The 21,064-nt window shown below is 40.6% G+C and overlaps 1 protein-coding gene across 1 annotated transcript in view; it reads right to left on the bottom strand.

Moving 5' to 3' along the window:
• The window catches only part of LOC115368952 (transmembrane protein 132C), a 153,258-nt gene that overhangs the window by 52,077 nt on the left and 80,117 nt on the right, over positions 1-21,064 (bottom strand). Inside the window, exon 3 of the mRNA XM_030065414.1 lies at positions 14,669-14,858. Within this exon, the coding sequence (XP_029921274.1) occupies positions 14,669-14,858 (190 nt within the window). The remainder of the gene's footprint in view (positions 1-14,668; positions 14,859-21,064) is intronic.

The following is a 21,064-nucleotide window of genomic DNA, read 5'->3' on the forward strand; positions in this document are numbered from 1 at the left end:
CTTCCGCCGCCGTCCATAGCGCCACATTTGAATGTTGTTGTCAAAACGGTGGTGTTTCATACTGCGCTGTGTCTGTCATATTTCTGATCTTCTGTCTTCCTGTCGCTGCTGCTGTACCTGAGCCAGGTGAGTTTTGTACGATATGTGTGTTTTGTTGTCGTCCGTATGTGGGCGTGGCTTGTACACGCAGCTCAGTCAGCGCTACGTAACATCCTGGTACTCTTGGCATACTGCATCTGACATAGTGTTGCAAAGGGGTGGAAAGTTTCCGGTAAATTTCCCGGAAAGTTTCCGAAGATTCCCATGGGAATTTTCGCTCTGGAATATTGGAAATTTTCAGAAGATTTTTGCTGTCACTTTTTTTCAATTTTTCTGAAAATTCCTGGGAAAATTCGGCTCGGGAATTTCGGAATTTTCTTGTCATCAATTTGAATGAGGTTTTTAAAAGGTTTCCATGGAAATTTAAGCTTAGGAATTTTGGAAATTTTTGTTTTTGTTTTTGTTATCTTAAAGTGAATGGGGCAAAAATAAACAATAATCAATTAAATGAATGTCAACATCAATATCACCATTTTGGAAATGGAAACCCTAATCTCCTGAACTCAGGACTCACCTCTAACCCAACGACCACAATGCCAGCATACTGTAAAATCATCATCCCCATACCCAAGTGTGTGAAATAAAACTTAAATATAAAATTTAAATATAAACAGTCAACTTTGCATTTTGGTGGAAACAAATGTGTTGCATGATTCAATGCAAATTCAACTGTCCACCATGATTCACATATACAAATAATTTCGAGCACATATGATCATCATCAATCAGTAGCCTATACTCCACTAGGCTACAGCACTTCCACTGAGACAGACGATCATCACATCAGCATCACAATTCAATTTCCTGCATTTCTATGCATTTTAATGGGTAGTTTGAACCACTTCATATGCACACCTTAACAATAGTACTGCACACAGTCCTATGCCTGAATTAACACAGTTTGACTCAGCTAGGGAAAATTCCTGAAAATTCCCTGGAAATTCATTATAATGTAACATGTTTGCAGGCATATCTGCTTATAACAAACCAAAATGTTTATTATGTATACATGTATATGACCGGGTGAATGCAGTGAATATAAATTCCCCAAAATTCCCCCAAAATTCCCGTTTATTCCCGTTTATTCCCGTTAATTTCCAAAAATTCCCATGGAAATTTTCCAACTTTGAAAATTCCGGGAATTTTGCAACACTAATCTGACATACTATGTATTGGGACATACTAAATCTTTTTTTCCCTACTAAATAGTATGGTAGTATGAGTATTGGAACGCAGGGTGTGTGATTGTTCATTGTCATCACCTGTGTCTCGTTATCCCCTCTCCCTCTCCCAGTGTCGGGCGTTATTTCCTCGTGTTTTGTTCCCTCGTGCTTGACTCAGTATTTTGATTCCTGGTTTCCCATTTTGCCTAGTGATTTTGTACTTTTGCCTGGTTTGACTGACCCTCTGTGTACCGACCCTTTTTGGAATAAACTGTCATTCGCCACCTGCCTGTCTCAACTCTGCTTTGTGGGTCCAGTGCCTGTTTGCTCAGTTCGTGACAGATACACAGCTGGGCTGGGCAGACATCATCCCAACAGGAATACTTAGACCTACAGTGGTAGATACTTTAGGTGACAGGGTTTCTGCCACTATAATATTTGTGTAATATAATTTATAAAAGTTATAATGTTATTGTGTAGCTTAAGTAGCTACAGCACTGAGTGTGGTGTAAGCTCCATGCAGGCAGGATGCTCCCCAACACTTGACAAAAAAAACAAAAAAAGTCAGTTCACACCTGTATTCCCTATTTTTTTTTCCACAAACAAGCACAACTTGCTGTCTCTGGTACACATCCATTTGAAAATATGAATCTATCCAGGCTATACGGTATTGCTCATGCCATGCTGCATGTTTTTTTTTTTCTTTTGTATTTTCTTTAGTTAGGATTGTTTGAAGGTCAGCCTGGATCTTTGCTGCCACATTGTGCTGTGTACTAACTTTGAATTAATGCGAGATGCAGAAAGGTCAGTTTGCACCTGCATTAATCTGCTGGCAATATTGGATTAACCTATTTTTTGGTTTTAAAAGAGAGTAGCTGTCAGCTCTGTTACTGTTAGTTGTACAGCTCTACCTGGTGGTTACCTGTGAAGGCTTACACTGGTAACTGATGTTTGTAGCTTGCATTTCACATTTCTGGATTTGATTATTGTTGCTAGTAGAAAGTGAGCTGATTGTGCTGTTAACACAAAGCACCATTTACAGTTTTACAATTTTGTAACTATTTCATGTTTAATTTGTAATTTTTAGTATGATAAAATACAATTATCTGAACAAAAGATATTAAGTCGGCACAACAAAATTTGTTAAAATGTAAAAATTTGTTTCAGATATAAAACTAAAAATCTGAAATGATCTCAACAAAAGATGTTTGAAATTCTTAGTATGTGAAACTAAACAATTCAAGTTTTATGCTTTGGGAAGATGAATTATCTGAACAAAAGATAATGAGTTGGCACAGGTGTGGGTGCATTTCTTAAAAGTTTGAGTTGAGACTCAAAACTCAAATCCTGTGCAGTAAGTTCTCTTTGAGTTTTCTCAACTTTTTTTTTTTTCAGTTTTACAATGCAAAAACCCACAGCCCTGCAATTCAGCCACTGACTATTTGCAAAAGCGGTGATTTCTCTTTTAAAACTGGCACACAATGCTAATTGGAATTCAACTTATTACGCCTCGCTTGTATAACTGCCTCTGCAATTGCAATGGTTACTTCAAAGTTACTTCAAAGTCTTTTGTCACTTTTTTTTTTTTTTTTTTTTTTTTTTTTGGTCCACCCTCTGCACAAACAAATACTGCACACAAACACCAACTCATGCATCCATATACACACTCACACATCCATGTATACACACACACACACACTGTAGCAGACAGATTTCCCCACTGCAGATGTACCAGCATTTGTAGTGTGGTGTGTCAGCTTTTAGGTCACTATTCTTCATCTACTGCAACAATAATGAGGAATCTCACTCTCTCTCTCTCTCTCTCTCTCTCTCTCTCTCTCTCTCTCTCTCTCACACGCACACACACACACACACACCATAGAGGAAGATGGGTATCGACCATGGAAAGCAAACCAGCCAGCTGCCTTGGAAGGAAAGGATGGTGTACGAGCTTTTGCCAGAGGAGCAACAGCAAAAAAAAAAAAAAAAAAAAAGAAAAAAGAAAAAAAAGAAAAAGGGGCTAATGACAGGTGTCTCCATTGTTACCCTCTAGATTGTTTTATTTTGAGGAACTCGCCCCGCAGTGGCCCTAAAAGTGGCTTTCCCCTTCCATCCCTCATTGATCCCCATTGTTATTCTGGGATACGAACAATAGTTCAGCTTGGTTTATGGCTCTGGGATGAGGCTGTTGCTCTTGCCCGATAAATTGTTCCTTGGGAGTCCATATATTGTGCAAGTCTACAGGGGGGTTGGTGTCTGGCCCTCAGCACTGCTTAACACTGGGTAGCAATTCATTATTCATTTGCTCAACAGATGCCCGGGACCCGTGGAGAACCGCAACTCAGCACTGCATTGTTCACTAACTGACTGAGACTGACAGCGAGCTCACAGGTCCTGTGCTGTACTAGCCTGCAGCGCCTGAATCTCATATTGCCGCTGCAGCACTCTCGGCTATTCGGTTCATATCAATTATCAATAAAAAAGTCTATTCCCTCCAGCGGCCGTACAATCTCCCCTGCCACTCAAACACAAACATCTGAACATCTCACGCCCTATAGCGGGAGATAAAACGAAAGTAAAGGGCAGGAAAATCAACATCTCCAAAGTTTTTTTTTTTTTTTTTTTTTTGTTCTTTTTTTTTTTTTACTTTCTCAGAAATAGTGATACAACAGCAGGAAGGGAGAAGGGGTTCCTCTTAGAATGTTATCTTTTTTACGGTTCGGGCTCAGGAATGAGGCGCTGGTGCCAAATCATCCTGCCCATGCTGTTGAAGTCACAGAAATCAGAAATGTATGAGCTGCGGCGGGGCTGCTGATAACCGAAATGACGAGGAACACAATAGAGTGGGCAAAAAGATGGAAAATTAGTTTTTTTTCTTTTTTAGTTTTTTTTTTTTCTACCGTGTGTGACGGAGATGTCAGTCAATTCAGGTGCAGTGGCAGCAACTTTTTGAAAATTAATTTCCGAGGAAATGTTAATTGAGAGAGCTGCCTGTGGATGAGTATGGAAACACTGCACATCTTCTTCACTGACAATTGACCATTACAAAACAATTTTCTGAAAACGTGTCGTCTCTTTTGCAGGCGGGCCAAATGGTTTGCAGCTGAAGCGAACTTATTAATTAGGATGAAATAAAGCAGCGTAATCAACTCCAGTGTCTGCCAGTGATTTAACACAACTGGCAAAGCAGCTAAGATTGCAGTTAGGTTTTTTTTTTTTTTTTAGCAAATAAAGGTTTCGTTTTAGGGGCATACTGCCATGACCAGGAGTAATAAATACCAGTATTGATTATTTCATCAGGACCTGCTGTGATTTATACTCTCCTCATTAATTAGATATTGATTTATTACATAACTTGTTGGCCTGACAATCTGTTGGCTTTTTTGTCATTGTGTATTTGTTGCAGCTTGTCACTGTGAGCTCTGAATACTCTTAGTGAGATTAAATATTAAGGTGTAGCTGTTTTTTTTTTTGTTTTTTTTTTTTTTCCTCCTCTTGCTCTCTTAAAGATTACCATTAGGAGAGCAAAATGCCAGAGTCAATGCTGGCAAAATGGACATCCACAATAAAGGCTGTCCATTTTCTAAGGACCCCTCTGTACTGTTTCTGCAGGCCATTTGATTAGAATAAGCTGGAGAGCTGTGCTGTGCTGGCCCGCGGCCCTGGCTGGCCAAACAAGAGACTCTCAAGACAGACTGGCTGAGTGGGGAAAGGGTGAGGGGAAAGCAAGCCAAGAAAAAAAATAAAATAAACAAACACACAAGTACAAATTGGAGAAAGGACAGGCTTAGCTTGTCTTCCAAGTAAAGCCTGACTGACGTACATAGAAGCTGCAACTTGGGCCTCGGAGAGAGAGAGAGGGAACAGAGAGATGTGGGGTGGCAGGAGTGAAACAAACAAAGCAAGAGAGAGCATGAATCACACACAGAGAGACCAAGAGAGAGTCTGTGTGTGTGTGTGAGAGAGTGTGTGTGTGTGTGTCTGCACAGTGCACAGGCTGTGTGTGATCTTTATCCAGAGAAAGTTGACTGAGAATGATGGTCTTTTTTTTTTTTTTTTTTTTTTTTTTTTTTAAACAACTCCTTCCTCCTCTTGCTCATAATTTTCAGACGCTCAGCTGCCCAGGAAGGTGCCCAGTAAAATCATTCAGGCCACAGTGTGAACCCACCGGAGCAAACCGGGGCTCGCTGCCATGCTCAAGGGTATTTTGGCAGTAGCTGGTGAAAAAAGGATGCTTTGTAGTAGTGTTGTGAAGTTTTTTATCAACTTAGAACCACGGCCAGACGAAAGCCATTTTTATCTCCCGAGGTCCTGGAGACGGTTATCCAAACTTTTATCACCTCTCGACTGGACTCCACTGTTCTCCTCTGTATATGTGGGCCGACCAGTTTCATCTTTTCTCATCTCCGACTGACTCAAAAATTCGGCTGCTTGACTTTTTAACTACCACAAAGAAAACGCAGCACATCAACGCGGTGCACGCTCATGTGCACTGGTGACCGGTGAAATACAGAAGTGATTTTTTAAATTTTATTTTTGGTTATTTAAGGCCCTACATTAGATGTCAGAGATGCAGCCCGTGCACACGTCTCGTCCGGCCCCCACGATGTTTTGGAGGGACAGGAAAACGCATTTTGAAACCAATTTTGGATTTTAATTAAAATATGTGTGTAAACGACCACACAGATTGAGATGAGATTTTGTGTTGATATTTATTTAAAAATTAACAATAACATGGGATGGTTTATGGGCATAATGTCTAATTTCTTTTGCAACATCTTGAATGTCTCGAATTTTGTATGTGTTTTTATGTGACCTGTATGCACAGCCTTCAAGGCAGCCGGCGAGTGAACTATACCTCGCTTAGGCCTGCTCGATTATTGTCACCTTGCATGCAATTTGCACATTATGGAGCTTTGTCTTTTTTTTTTAACCTGTCTTCCACATGTTAATGACAGAAGAAAGGACTACCGCATTTAATGTTTGCATTCCCTGGAGAGCGCAGCGAGGTTTGTTTGATTGTATGTGTACAATTTTAGCGTTGTGTGGTTTAATCAAGATTTTATTTATTCGTATAATATTTGTGTGCGCCGTGGAAACGCAGTGAGGAGTGGAGTAAAGTTGCTTCATATCGTCGTTCTGCAACCCTGCTGATTTAATAAAGGAAACCTTACACAGTCGTTTTACTCCGAGGGACTGCTACAATTTGAATGCAATTATTATCAACCATGTGAATATGCAAAATTAAACGTTTCTATAACAAACTCCACAACAAACTTTCCATCAGCTGGAGGCAGAATCAGCCAGAGGTAAAGTTAAAACCAGCAGGCCAGTCGCTGCACCGACTGTTGTGTTAGCTCAGCAAACCTGCTGTCAAAAAAGAGAAATGTTGACATGAAATGTAGAATTTTCCAAGAAAGATGGAAAGAGCGGTTATTTTCTCCTGGGAGGTAAATGGCAAACCTGTGTGCTGTGTATGTGTTACGCTTCTCTCACCTGCTTTGAGTAATTCTACATTACGTGTCATTTTCATGAGCAAGAAATGCAAAATGGAGTCAAAAGCAAAAAAAAATCTCATTTGAACGAATGCGAGCCCCACAACCTCACATGAGTGTGACACCGCTGGCCTACTTGGATTAGCTCCGCAAGACTCTCCTGATCTGCTAATTCCATATTCTGCCCCCAGATCATTCAGGTCATCCTCACTGCAGCTCCTCTCCGTCCCCCGATCACGCCTCAAAGCCAAAGGTGACCGGGTTTCGTCTGCCGCCGCTCCCGGGCTCTGGAACTGCCTCCCGTCCCAGATGAAGTCCCGTCCCACCGCTGAGACGTTTAAATCAAATTTAAAGACCCACTTTTCTTTTCTCTCTCTCTTGCTTTTAGCTCGGTCTGAGGTTGCCCATTGTGTTTTATTTTTGCCCAAGTCCATTCTTAATTTATCTCTTATGTCCTCTCGCTGACTTTTAATCTCGTGATGGTTTTATTCAGTCTGGTTTTGATTTTTTTTTTTCTCTTCAGTGTGTTTTCCATTTCAGTCTTGGCTTTTCTGTATTACTCTATTAATCATGTACATTCGTCTTGTAAATTCTTCTGCCACACTTGTAAATTGTAACTCCCTCTGTTTTTAAATGTGCTCTATAAATAAAAGTGACTTGACTTGACTTCCCCTGTGTGTTTGTGTGTGCATTTGTATGTCACTGAGATAGAGAGAGAGAGAGAGAGAGGAAAAGATAGAGAACTCAGGCTTCTGAGCAAAGTAAATAATCTTCTACAGAAGCGATAGCAGGATCAAGAACAGGGACGAGAAACAATCTCGGTGCACGAGACCTGAATAAAACCACCGGGGACGGAGCGAGCGAAAGAGAAAATGAATGTTGGCAAAAATGCGCTGCGGCGAGATAGAGCAGCAAATTAGAAGCCAGTATATACACAAGAGGACTTAATTAAGCTATGAGGGGCATTACGACCATATGCAGATGGCTAATGCAGCCTTGAGGACACTTAGCATGCCAGCGGATAGGCTCAGTGCACAGCCTATTAAAGCTCTGCCAAGCCATTTTCAAATACAGTTCCTGACAGCGTGACAGCATGACTGATGGCAGCCTGCTACAGTACCGCTGGCCGGGCCTGATGCCGCGATAGCGCTGGGTGTAAAGTAGCGATATGCGGATTGCTTCCTTTCAGAATTATCCCCGTTCTCTTGTCTGCAGAGGACACAACTTCTTATTATTTCTGTTTGTCCTCGTTGCCTCGGTCTGTCATTATCTGTCATACGCCGGTGCTGAGTCAATACGGGGAAAAGCAACATTTGGCCAGACGCTAATTATTCCAGTCGAAGGCACTCACCCGTGACACAAACACACACACACACACACACACACAAAGGAAAGCTAATGTTGGGCTTGCTGTTAATGACCCTGATTAGAATGTTATGGGACTATGAGCACAAAGCTAATGTTATTGAGTTTGGAATAGAGTGAGTTTCAGAGGCTATGAATAAAATGCTAATGATAGCGTTTGGGGTGTACTGTAAAGAGCTATGGGGCCCACACTGGCTGCTGTATCATCTAATGAGAGAACAGAGAGGCGCGGGGCGCGAAGAGAGGCAGAGATCAAAAATTCATGGGAGGACGCGGCGAGGCCCGGGCGTCCTCGGCTGCCATGTTTCTCCACATGTACTCTCTTTCATGCCTGTTAATGAAACGCTTGCACTTTCTCTCCCGTCCTTTTTTCTACCTTGCTGGTGCCAGGGTGCGCTCTGTGCGCTTTTCTGGTTTCTCACTCGTTCGATGATTTTGCTCAGAGAATCGAAATCAGAGTGAAAACGGCTTCATTTGCGAAAATGCTGAATATACAGGAATTTGTCCCTCTGATATTTGGGCAAAGACATTGAAACCTGTGGCTTAATTCATAATTTCCCACAACCTAATGATGGTACCAAAGGTGTAAGTGAGTACTATAGATTGCTATTCAAGTAGAAGTACTGTTCCTCTGCTGGTATTTGACTGCAGTAGAAGTAGAAGTACTGTTCCCCTGCTGATATTTGACTGCAGTAGAAGTAGAAGTACTGTTCCTCTGCTGGTATCTGACTGCAGTAGAAGTACAGTTCCTTTGCTGGTATCTGACTGCAGTAGAAGTAGAAGTACTGTTCCTCTGCTGGTATGTGACTGCAGTAGAAGTAGAAGTACTGTTCCTCTGCTGGTATGTGACTGCAGTAGAAGTAGAAGTACTGCTCCTCTGCTGGTATCTGACTGCAGTAGAAGTAGAAGTACTGTTCCTCTGCTGGTATTTGACTGCAGTAGAAGTAGAAGTAGTGCAGTAAAAATCTCCTGCAGTAAAAGTCCAAAGTGTCTCATTTCAAATGTCCTGGCAGTAAAAGTGACTGAGTTCCTTTTTCCAAACAGTAACTGTGTTAGCTGGGATCTTTACCATGCAGTTAGAAAAGGAGGAGAGAACACGCTGCACACTACATGCTTTTAAAGGGGCATTGCGCAAAATTGCCGAGGGTTGATTGAAGTCAGCATATAATATGATGATGATAATATGAGTCTGCATGGTTCTCATCGCCAGGCCCTTTTTTTTTCCCCACACTTATTCCACTTTTTTTTTTCCAGCTGTATCTAAACGGTCCCCGCCTCCATCGACCATCTGCAGCTTTTCATCGTGCGACTTTTATTGTGAAATGTAGAGATGACAAAAAAAGTAGAACCAACAAAGTAGAAGCAGCTTCCTCTTCACATCTTTGTTGACTGAGCTTTTATTGTGAAAGGTTCCACAATCTGTCATTGATCATTCGTTCTCTGTAATGGATGTGATTTAAAATGTAGTGACAGAGAAAACTCGAGCAAAAATGTACTGAAGTAAAAGTAGAATTACCGACTTTAAAAAAGTACAGAAATAGTTACTCAATTACAGTAACGTGAGTACGGTACATGGATGAACAGTAACACAATTATACATGTAATTCTTCATATGTACTTACAACATGAGCTAATTATGCCTCATACTGATTTTCTTTTTGTCTATTAATTATGTGAATTTGTAAGATGCAAACTAACCGTATGATAAATTATGAACCAGATAATTGATTAGAGAAGATATTCATATCAAGCCACAGAGGGACACGATGCTGTGCTTACTCAGTGGGCTAAAATGCACAGCGCTTGGTTTTATATTCTGTGTAAAGCTTCACAAGGATTTGGTATGAAATATTGAGGCTCCTCGGTTGCAGGAGGAATATGATACGCTGAGCCTTCTTGATTATGCAAAACACGTTCTCATGCCATTTGAGGCTGTCTCTGATGACGTTCGCCGAGAACCTGAATGACTGTGCCGGGTGTGCGATCGAACAACGGAGCTGCAGGGGAGGACGGATGGAGTGGGCAGGCTGCTCCTGAACAGGTCAGCTCTCATCTCCAACAATTTTTTTTTTTTTTTTTTGTCACAAGCTGTTTTTTTTTTTCTTTCGTCCTCCTTGTTCTTTGAACCAAGCCCCTCCAATCTCTTTCCCCCCGTCTCTTTTTCTCTCTCGTCCTCGCCCTCTCTCCATTCTTACTTGGGGCATCGCGCTATAATTTCAGTCAGCTACCCAAGTGGGCAGTTTAGCTGTCAAAACCAGAGTGCAATGAGGAATAATTTGAAGCCTGTATTTCATATCTGGCAGGCAGATATTGTGTGTGTGTGTGTGTGTCTGCATATGTGAGTGAGAGAGGGTGTTTGTTCATGCATATGGTTGGGTATGTGTGTGTGTGTGTGTGAGTGTGTAGGAGGGTCGACTAGAAACCATCAACCTGAGATGAGAGTCCTATCAAATAAGGCCTCTGGCATTCTGTAAACAGACGCTCGGTGCTGCTGAATGCCGGCGATGTTTGCTGACTGCCTACAAGTTCACCTGCAAAACAGGACATTTACCTTCCAATGCCACAGCTTTTATCCCACTTTAATCAAACTGTTGATTCCTGCTGACCTGTGCTTAATTCATCGTCTGGATCTGGGTCCACAGGGTCAGGACATGAGTGTAACGGTAGACGTACGCTGAATATCACATGGAGTAATAATGGAAAACGAGGATATGCCAAGTTCGAGCTAGTAAAAGTAGCAATAAGCTTGTTATTTCTAGTGTAGATGCCCCACTGGGCCTGCTGGTGGCGCTACAAGGAAGGTCACAGGTTCACAAAGGTTCACAAGCATCATCATCCCAACATGAATGCTTCAGCTAAATGTTAAATTAGATTTGGAGGGTGAGGGTTAAATATTTTGCCTGCAGATGGCACTAGAGGAAAGGTCATGGGGTCACCAAAATTGCCAGGTTTCATCCTCCAGCCAATATTCATTATGTAGTAGTAACGAATAAGGAGGAAATGCCGAATTAGTGCTAGTAAAAATTGCAATAAGCTTGTTATTTCTAGTGTAGATGCCACACTGGGCCTGCTGGTGGCGCTACAGGGAAGGTCACAGGGTCACAAAGGTTCACAAGCATCATCATCCCAACATGAATGCTTTAACTAAATGATAAATTAGATTTGGAGTGTCAGGGTTAAAAATTTTGCCTGCAGGTGTTACTAGAGGGACTTTCCTGGGGTCACTGAAATTGCCAGGTTTCATCCTCCAGACAATAGTCGTTATGTAGTTAGAATGAATAAGGAGGAAATGCCGAATTAGTGCTAGTAAAAGTTGCAATAAGCTTGTTATTTCTAGTGTAGATGCCCTGCAGGAGGCGCTAGAGGGAAAATCGCCAAGTATCGTCATCTATCCAACATGAATGCCAGGGCCAAATTTCAAATTAGCTTTTTAGTGTCAAGATTGGGGTCACCAAAACTGCCAGGTTTCAGGAATCTCGCCACCAAATTTCATGGCTCTGGAAACATTTTTTGAGATATTTGTGTGAAATAATAACAATTAAACCTGTTGATGGCACTAAAGGGAAGGCCACAAAGTCTGCCAAATGAGCAAACATGCGCCAACATGAATGTTATCACCAAATCTGGAGATTCGGAGATTTGTTCAAACTGAATGTTAATGGAACAACATCAGCATCAATAAATTGTCACCAAAATTGGCAGATAATATGCTCTATTTTAAGTTGTGGCATTAAAATCAATGAGCCAATATCTCCAGACACCATATTCACCTGCAGCCTGTGAGTAAAAGTTTTGATTGAAACTGGTTCACAACAGGTTTCTGGTTTCTGAGAGATAAAACTGATCACCGCCACATTGCAGATGTCACCCTCCTGTAAAAGCGGCGACCTTTTAATTTAGACACATTTCTTAGCTGCTACTACAGACACGGATACCACAGTTAACTCCCACACACCTGACAGCATCTTCCATCTGGTGCATCATTTAGAAATCAAACGTCTCTGTGTACTTCGTCTACCCTGCTGCTTTTTCTTTTTACGACTTCGCCGCAGCCAAGAATCGCCAGCCGGCATCTGCTTTATCCATATTTACTCAGAGCTGGAACCCGATTCCTTTTCGCACATGTTCCTCCAGATGAAAATGAAGCAAACCGGAACAGTTTCTCGACTCCTTCAACCTTAACTTGTTTATTTTAACTGACAATTTAACTCTCGTATAGCGCCACGGGAGACAAGACAATACCGAGAAAATCATTACTGAACATTTTGAATATTCAGTGCTCCACTTGACTGTGCCATTAACATGTAGTTCTGCATCTATTTATTTAAATTATCTTTATCCGCACAGGGCATTTATGGTGCGCTGCCTTCAACACCCTCACTTTTCCTGTTACTGCATGCTTTGAATACATGATTTTTGCATCGCTTAAGGGGTTGGCCTGATGCCTGAGTGTAAAAAAAAAAAAAAAAATAGAAATTGAAGTCAATATGATGATCTGATTGCAATTAATGTGCCATACACCCTGTGTATCCACTATGATCAGCCTAATTCTTGCTAATATACTCTCTGTCCAGTTGTAAGTTATTATACTATATTTAATTAAAGCATGTGATTCATATCTAGCCTTAAAAATGACATCATATCCAAAGTTCTCACATTCAGTCGGAGGTTAAAGGCTTCAGCAGGGGCCAAAACACACAAATCAATCCTGAGCTGCAGCCTCACCATTTGCCAAAATAAAAGTCTCCCAAGTGCTTAGAGGCATTTGAATTCCACTTAGCTGTTATTAGTTGGAAAATTAAAACTATTCAATCTCTTTGCACATAATGGTTTTTCTACCAGTCTATTAAAAAAATGATAATAGTGCCACAGTTTTACAACATTTTATCATGTTTACTGTACGTATTCATCATGCTAATACAATTGATTGTCTGAGGCCACTTGGCAATTCATCCATCCATCCAGTTTTAAAAGGATTGCCCAGATGCAAACTTAATTAACTTCCCATCAGCATCCCATTAACCAAATGACTGCTGATTAAAAGTTTTGTGTTCACATAATGTACAGATTCCTTGGCATTCATCACAGCTGAAATCACCGTTTCACCACGGCTGCCACGTCAAAGTCAAATCCCAGGACAAGCATTATCAAAAGCTTAACTTGAACTGAAAATCTCATTAACCCTTTGATTAATTTGATTTCTTTCAAAATTTCTTTCATGGGAAACTTAGTAACAGTAACACGGGCAGAAACAAACTGAATAATTATACATTTGGTTTTCTGGATCTTTTTCCTGTAGTTTTTTGATAATTTTATGATCATTTTCTCTCTCTCGTCTTGCTAAGTTGCTCACTGCTTTTTTTTCCCCCAACGTTTTTGAGAGAAATCAAGCCAATTTGTTCAGGTTTCAAAGGGTTGGGGTTAGGGTTAGGGTTAGGTGCCCTTTGCAAGCATTTAAACACAAGAAATCTACCATCCATCCAGATTTCAAAGGGTAAACACACAGACATTATATCATTTCAAAACAGTATTAAAAAATTATATCTTATTACATAGCTTCATTTTATACAGGTAATATTCATCCTTACTTGTGTAAATAAACAAGTTGAGAGTATTTCCCATCTTTACTGAGTGAGAGTTTCATAGAAAAGCAATTAAAGGCAGGTCTGTCCCAAATATAGGCCGGCTGTACTCAGTGACTGAAGCAAATAAAAGCCCGGGCTGTTAATTGAAGTTTTAAGGTATTTACTGCATGATTCAGTCTTTGAGCAGCCAGAACTGAAGGAGCTGCTATTCTCCTGAAACCTCTTTTAGCAGACATACAGCTCTCTCTCATGTTCACAACACCTAATGTTTGCATGTGATGTGCAGCAAAGACAGAGCAGTGAAAACGGCTTTTATCGTATCAAAACTGGTGCACATTTCAGCACCATGGACAGAGAGCGGTGCCCTAATTATCATTAGCCGTTTGTTTAAACTTCACAGAAAATAAAGAAATGCATCGCATTACACACTAATTTCTGGCAGGCAACCAAGGGCTGTTCAAAATGCAGCAAAACAAAAGGCAAATTTGGCACAAAATAAGCAAATTTATTGTAGTTTCAAAGCACCAAGGCTGATTCCAGTCTCCAATGCCATGTGTGAATTCTTTCATTTTGGTAAAAAACACATAGAATCACAGACATCATTTGCACTGTAGGCTGTTGGGCTCTTATCTAAAGCAGCTGGGATTTTTTTTTCCATGATACACTGTTGAAAATCATGGAGGAACTTATTGATAATGATTCATTATCAGAGGTCTATATTTTCTCATAGACAATAAGCCTGAATGAGTGCAGACTGTGTGTATAAAGCTGAGTCTTACCTTGCCATACCTTTTTGACGGCTATGATGCAGCCCAATGAACTTTTGAAAGGCCTGAGCTTTAGCACAGACCGCCTTAACAGCACACACACACACACACACACACACACACACACACACACACACACACATAGGGATGCACACACACTCCCAACAGCCACAGCTCAGTCACCCACACCTCACCATAGCCAGGGGCACGATCCCCCCCAGGTCCTGGGGCGCGAGGCGGATGAAAGTCTGCACCTCATTGGTCAGGGTGCGGGTGAGCGGGTACTCCACCTGCCACGTCACCTCCCTGCCACCCTGCGGCACCATCAGCCCGTTCACCTCCAGGTCCACCTGCAGCACTCGCTGATAACCTGCTGCCTCCGCTCTGGGGAGAGAGGGGAGGGGTGTGTGTGTGTGTGTGAGGGAGAGAGAGAGAGAGCGAGGGGGGAAAGGCATAGAGAATGAGTATGGGGTGGATTTAAAAGAGGAGAGCGGGGGAAATGGAAAGGAGATGGGAGAAAAGCCAGGAAGTGATTCAGAGAGAATGAAGAACAGAATAAGAAGGTGGAAAAAAGGGAAGCGTGAGCAGCAGAGAGGGAGACGTCGGGCGGAGTGAGAGGAGATTGTTTGGGGGTGAGGAGCAGGGCGAGACGACGGGGGGTATGGGAGAGATGGAGGAGAGAAAATGAGCAACAAAGGAGAGCACGAGGAGGTGAAAAGTGAAAAGAGGAGGGGTAAGAATGGGGAACGAGGAGAGGGACAACAAAAGGAGAGGGACAACAAACAGGAAGTGGGAAGGTTGAGGAGGTGAGAAAAATAGAAGGCGGCAGGGAGGAGGGATTGGGTAAAAGAAAGGGGAGAGAGAAAAAGGGAGAGGGGGAAAACAGGAAGAAATTGGTCTTCAGTATCATTTAGCGGCATCATCTGCTGGGCCGTACAAGCTGCTAAGGAGGGCAACAGCGATCAAAAGCAGATAGATTGAAAGATACAGACCGAGCGATTACATCTACATGATCCTGATCCAGCTGAGGGCAAAGGTGCAGCACAAACACTGCAGGAGCACAGGATAGAGCTGCACAGTATAGAGTGTACAGCCCTACCTGCAGCTGCACAAACTGCTGGCAAACGTGGGCAAAAGAAATGTGAATTTGATCATGCACAGCACTATTACCAGCACTGCAAAAACTCAAAATCTTACCAAGATTATTTGTCTTATTTCAAGTCAAAAATGTCTTATTCCTAGTCAAAATATCTCATTACACTTAAAATAAGACTTGATCACCTCAGAAGTAACTTGTTTTTAGACATTTGTCTCTTGTTTCAAGTGAAAATTTGCTTGAAACAAGTGAAAATTTGCTTGTTTCATTGGCAAAATTTGTTTCTTGTTTCTAGCTAATTTTCACTTATTTCAAGTGAATTTTCACTTTTTCCACTGGCAAATTTTGCCAATGAAACACGCAAATTTTCACTTGTTTCAAGTGAATTTTCACTTGAAACAAGTGAAAATTGTCTAAAAACAATTTACTTCTGAGGTGATCATGTCTTATTTTAATGAGATATTTTGACTAGAAATAAGACATTTTTGACTGAAATAAGACAAATAATCTTGGTAAGATTTTGCGTTTTTGCAGTGAGAAAATAGCATTTACTGCTTTTAGTCATGGGTATAAAACTGGTCATTTGGTTATTTTGGTGTCCAATAAATTAATTTTAAGATGGGAACTCTTCTCTAAACTCTTCTACTTGGAATGCGCTTCCATCAATATCACACAGACTAAAGATTTTTTTTTTTAAATGCGACCAAAGCAAAAACTGAATTTCTTATGGATATTATGGTGTTTTTTCTGTCTCAGAGTTTTGGATTTTTCTTTTGCTTTTTGACAATTTCATTCATGCAGTTATTTTTTAGTTATGCACTGATTGTACAGTGTGATTTTAATTATTGCTTGTTGTTATTGCTGCTGTTCTTGCGTGGATCCCAGGAAGGTGAGCGACCACTTTCTGGCAGCTAATGGGGATCCAAATAAAGAATAAAGCATAAAGCATAAAGAATAAAGCACATAAATAACATAGTTCTGCCATGTTCTATAGAGAAGGCTGTAACTTCGTCTTGCCTAAATGTTAAGCACAGTGTCTCTTAACTTCAAATCTGATATAAATCTAATTGGAGTAACATTGAAATTCATCCTCACACCCCCACAAAACGATGACATGGTCAAAAAAAGAAAGCAATTTACTTCAGCTCTTCCATTATGGCGCCTCTCTTGCTGAGAGATTTCCCGGGCGGAGCAGATTTTCTTTCAGCTGATTGTGATGCAAACAAGACAGAAAAACAATGAATACGCGAATCCCCAAAACTTATTTGATTTGCCGAGACCAAGGTTTGATCAAGCTGCTGCCTCTCCCTCAAGTATTCTTTGTCACAGACAAAACTAGATAATACAACACCTCTCCGACAAACCAGACGCAGATATATACATGTTGTATATCTTGAAAAAAAAAAAAATAAATACAATTTCCACTTGGGAATGTAGATTTTGTGCAAATGGCTCAGAGGTAAACACGGATGTTTACCTCCGAGCCAATTCAGATGACAATAAGAGTAAAAACAAACGTCAAAGGAGATTCAAGGACACCGTTACATTTCAAGGAAATAACAGGGACAGTATAAACAAATGAGGGGATAATGTTTATGTACAAACATCCGGAGCAGAATATATGTTGTTGTTTTGTTTGGCTCTCACACAATTAGAACAAGGCTAGAGCCGAGGCTGTGCATGAGGGAGGTAAGATCCAAGGTTTTCCTTGAACATATTCTAGCCAAGTCTGCATTTAAAACTCCCCCAACTCCTCTTATGTGTTTGCACTTCAGACGGTTAGCCTCACTTCAAAGCGGAGACTTAAGGATCCACTGTGGTGGAGTAGGGGGAGAAGAATTTCGGAGGCTCAAACGTAGTGTGGCATAAAATCAACCCGCAGTGGATGAAGGGAGTCCGAGGAGCAATTCTGGGTCAGGCAGGGAATCTCATCTGTGTGTTTCATCTGCTAATATTCGGAGTTATGTTAAACAGCTTTGAGAAAAACCCCGAGAAGCTCTGGCTTAGTGTGACCACAGGTGAATATTTGTGAGGATCCGGCCGCACGGTGTGTTTTGTTCAAGCGTTCTGCAGCAGCTCTGTCGGGACACACAGGCGTTATGCAACATCTTGGGTGGCGGTGCAGTGTGATGTTGTTCAGACTGCTGAAAATATTGTAAAGGGTTTTTGTTGTTGTTGTTTTTTTTTTCCTCACTGAATTGTTATCCAAAAATACAAACAGGTATTTTCCTCTAATTATTCCTAACCATAGAAATGTAAACAAACAGCTTTTTTTTTTTTTTCTTTTTAAACCTCAGTCGGTTTAAAATGGCAAACGAGGTCTCTCGTCTCTCTTGTATTTTTGTAACGTTTGGTAGAATTTGTTGTGGCGCCACCTTTTGTTTGTGTTGGGATTAATGACTTGGCCTAGATGCTGAGAAAAAAAAAACAAGTCAAAAAATAAATTGCTAAGAGATTTGTGAAGATATTCTAAGTAAAAAGTATTGCCGAGTATCACTGAAAACCAGTTGTGACGACACGCTCTAAGTTTAAGTTTATGACAATAACCAAAGCAACAGTGATTTTTACATTACAAAAACAATGCCATGCCGCTATCTTATTTATTTGCTTTTTATGTTGTGCAGTTTTGGGAGATTTCAGGCTCAGTTTTGCTCTTTGGATTCCATTTTCTGCATAATGTCAAGTTTCACTTCAAACGCAGCCCAGACAAAATAATCTGGTGGATCAGAAGCATCTCACAGAGGACGAAGCGAACGAAGAGCCTCTGGTCGCCTCGGAGGTTCAACCACTGATTAAAAAATAAAAAAAAAAAAAAAAAAAACAAAAACAAAACAAAATCCATCTCTGGGCTCATGGGTAGTAACTGATTATGTGGTTTATGCTTATGGTGTACTGTTCTAGCCCGATCAATAAATCTGCAGCAGAGAGGCAGCCACTGCTTCACAACGGGGCTGCAGACATTTAGGGAGCTGACCAGCAGGCCTACAACTCGCTCTCCTTAACCCTTTTCTGCTGCACAGTGTGTGTTTAAGGCAACAGAAGCACCAAGTAATATTTTCATATAACATTACATCTAATGTTATATGACATATTTGGGAGCAACACTGTAAGATGCTGTGGAGCTGTACTTCTTAACCTTTTTGATGTCCACGACCCCCAAATGGTCAGACACCAGGCTGTGGACCCAAATTTGATAAGTTGTAGTCTTGTAGTCTCAACTTAAAAACTTAAGTTTCCCTGCTGCTGCTAAAGATCATGAGTAAAACACACTTAAAAGTCGAACTTGTTTCAACTTACAAACTCAAGTTGAAAAGTTGATATAACTACTAGGGCTCCATTCTTTCAATGCAATATCCCAAGTTGTAAAAGTGAAGGGTTAGGATTAATCATTATTTGTTAACTCAACTTTACTCTGATTTAATAGAGAGTAAGATCACTCATATATATATATATATATATATATATATATATATATATATATATATAAATGATGCTTTGTAGGGATGCATTCAAATCCCGATCCAAATTTGGCCTACTAATACACAAATAATGGCTTACTAATGAAGAAATTCTCTTTCCAAATGTTTTTCTTTGTCTAATTCATATATTTTCACCATCTGGATTTAAATGTGAAGATAAACACTGATTTGACTGCATTCAACATCCAGTCTTTTACTTTGAAACAGCAGAAACCCAGGTATCATACAGCCGAATGCCTGGCCGATGGAGCTACACCAAAACAACAGACAATATCAGTCACTTTGCACAAATAATCATTACACATTAAGTTAAAGATAACTTACAAGTGGAAATAACTACAGAGGGGTGTTATTTTTTGCAGTGCAGATTAGCAGTGAAGAGTGGGAACAAAATAGTCATTCTTATTCAGGCTGAGCAATATATCGATATCTTATCGATATCGTGATATGAAACTAGACTTTGTCTCGGATTTCAAGTATTAGAATAATGTGATATACATAAGTGATGTTTTTTTCCTGGTTTCAAAAGCTGCATTAGAGGAAGAGTCTGTACCTGCTTGGTCACCATATCCCCGTTACTGATTATTATTTAACAAAAATGTGTAAATATCCTTCAATATCATCGCCATATTGATATCAGGGTCAAAGATATTGTGATATTTGATTTTGTCCATGTCGCCCAGCCCTAATTCTTATACATTCTTTAATTGGGCTAACTACTGTCAAAGAAAAAAGCTTTATTGTCATTGTACAAAATACGGTGAAATTTCGTTTAGCAGCAATTTTTGCAGCACCTACAGTCATAAAAGTGGAATTAAATTTAATAAATATAAATGATAAAGTGCAGCTTTAAATACTGTGTAGTTATTAAAAAGGTGCAATAAAAAATTATGAAATAATAATAATTAATAAATGAAATAATACTGAATTTAAAATATTCCACCTTTTCTGGGGACCCCCAGGTTGAGAGCTGCTGCTGTAGAGGATATGATGTAACAGGAAGGAAAATGGAGAGGTTTAATAATACTAACAGTATTATTAAAAAATACACTAATGTGCATGAACCTTTCAGGATGCATAACAGATACATTTGTGTTAGTTTTTGTTTTGTTAAATGTTAGTGAAAGGCTATTTTTATCTGGACTCAGGGCAACACTGTGCATCATGCTCAGTGCAGAATAGGTAATTTTATTCATTGGTAGTGGTAGCATTGATTTTTTTTTTTTTTTTTTTTTTTTTTTTGGTTTGTGTAGGAGTTGGCACTCACAGGAAATGGACACAAAAGAGTTTCATGAAAGAAAATAAATAAATAAATGTTATTCAAATAGATCATTTTACTCTTCAAATTTTAAGTATTTTTAAAATTATGGTAGAATATTTTTTTTTTATCTATGAAAAAAATGTGTGTAGTAGAGGACATCTGTCCTTCTAGATTTTTGTATTTCTCTTTCTTACTGTCTCCTCTTCTTCTTCCTCTCTCTGTCAATCTTTTTCATTCTCTCCATTCTTTCCCATTTTCCCCCTATTTAACTTCACACCCGTGTCATGTCATGGTGTGCCCAATAGAGGGCAGCGGCCTTGCTCTCTCTCTCTCTCTCTCTCTCTCTCTCTCTTTCTCTCTCTCTCTCTCATCGTGTCTCTCACGCTCACCCAGCATGTGTTTGAGATGATGAATGCCTGCAGCCCAGTGGCCGGAGAGGTCAGCCTGCTTCCTGTGTGTGTCATTAGAAACAGAGCCGCTCGGCGCCCTCTCCCCGTGTGATCACCGTGCAATTCAACACACTCACTGGCAACTATCATCTCTGCCACTCTGTCTCAGAAAGAGAGAGAGAGAGAGAGAGGACAGACGGACGGACAGGACGGAGAGACGGACAGAGGGACGGAGAAGAAAGGGAGGAGGCGCGAGAAGTGCCGCGGTCACGACAAAAATGTCTGCTGGGATGGCGGGACCGACTCTGCCGGTGAAAATGTGAACAGTGACAACAATATCAGAGCAGGTTTGCTGCGGTGGAAAA

Source organism: Myripristis murdjan, chromosome 12 (assembly GCF_902150065.1).
Source record: "Myripristis murdjan chromosome 12, fMyrMur1.1, whole genome shotgun sequence".
NCBI lineage: Eukaryota > Metazoa > Chordata > Actinopteri > Holocentriformes > Holocentridae > Myripristis > Myripristis murdjan.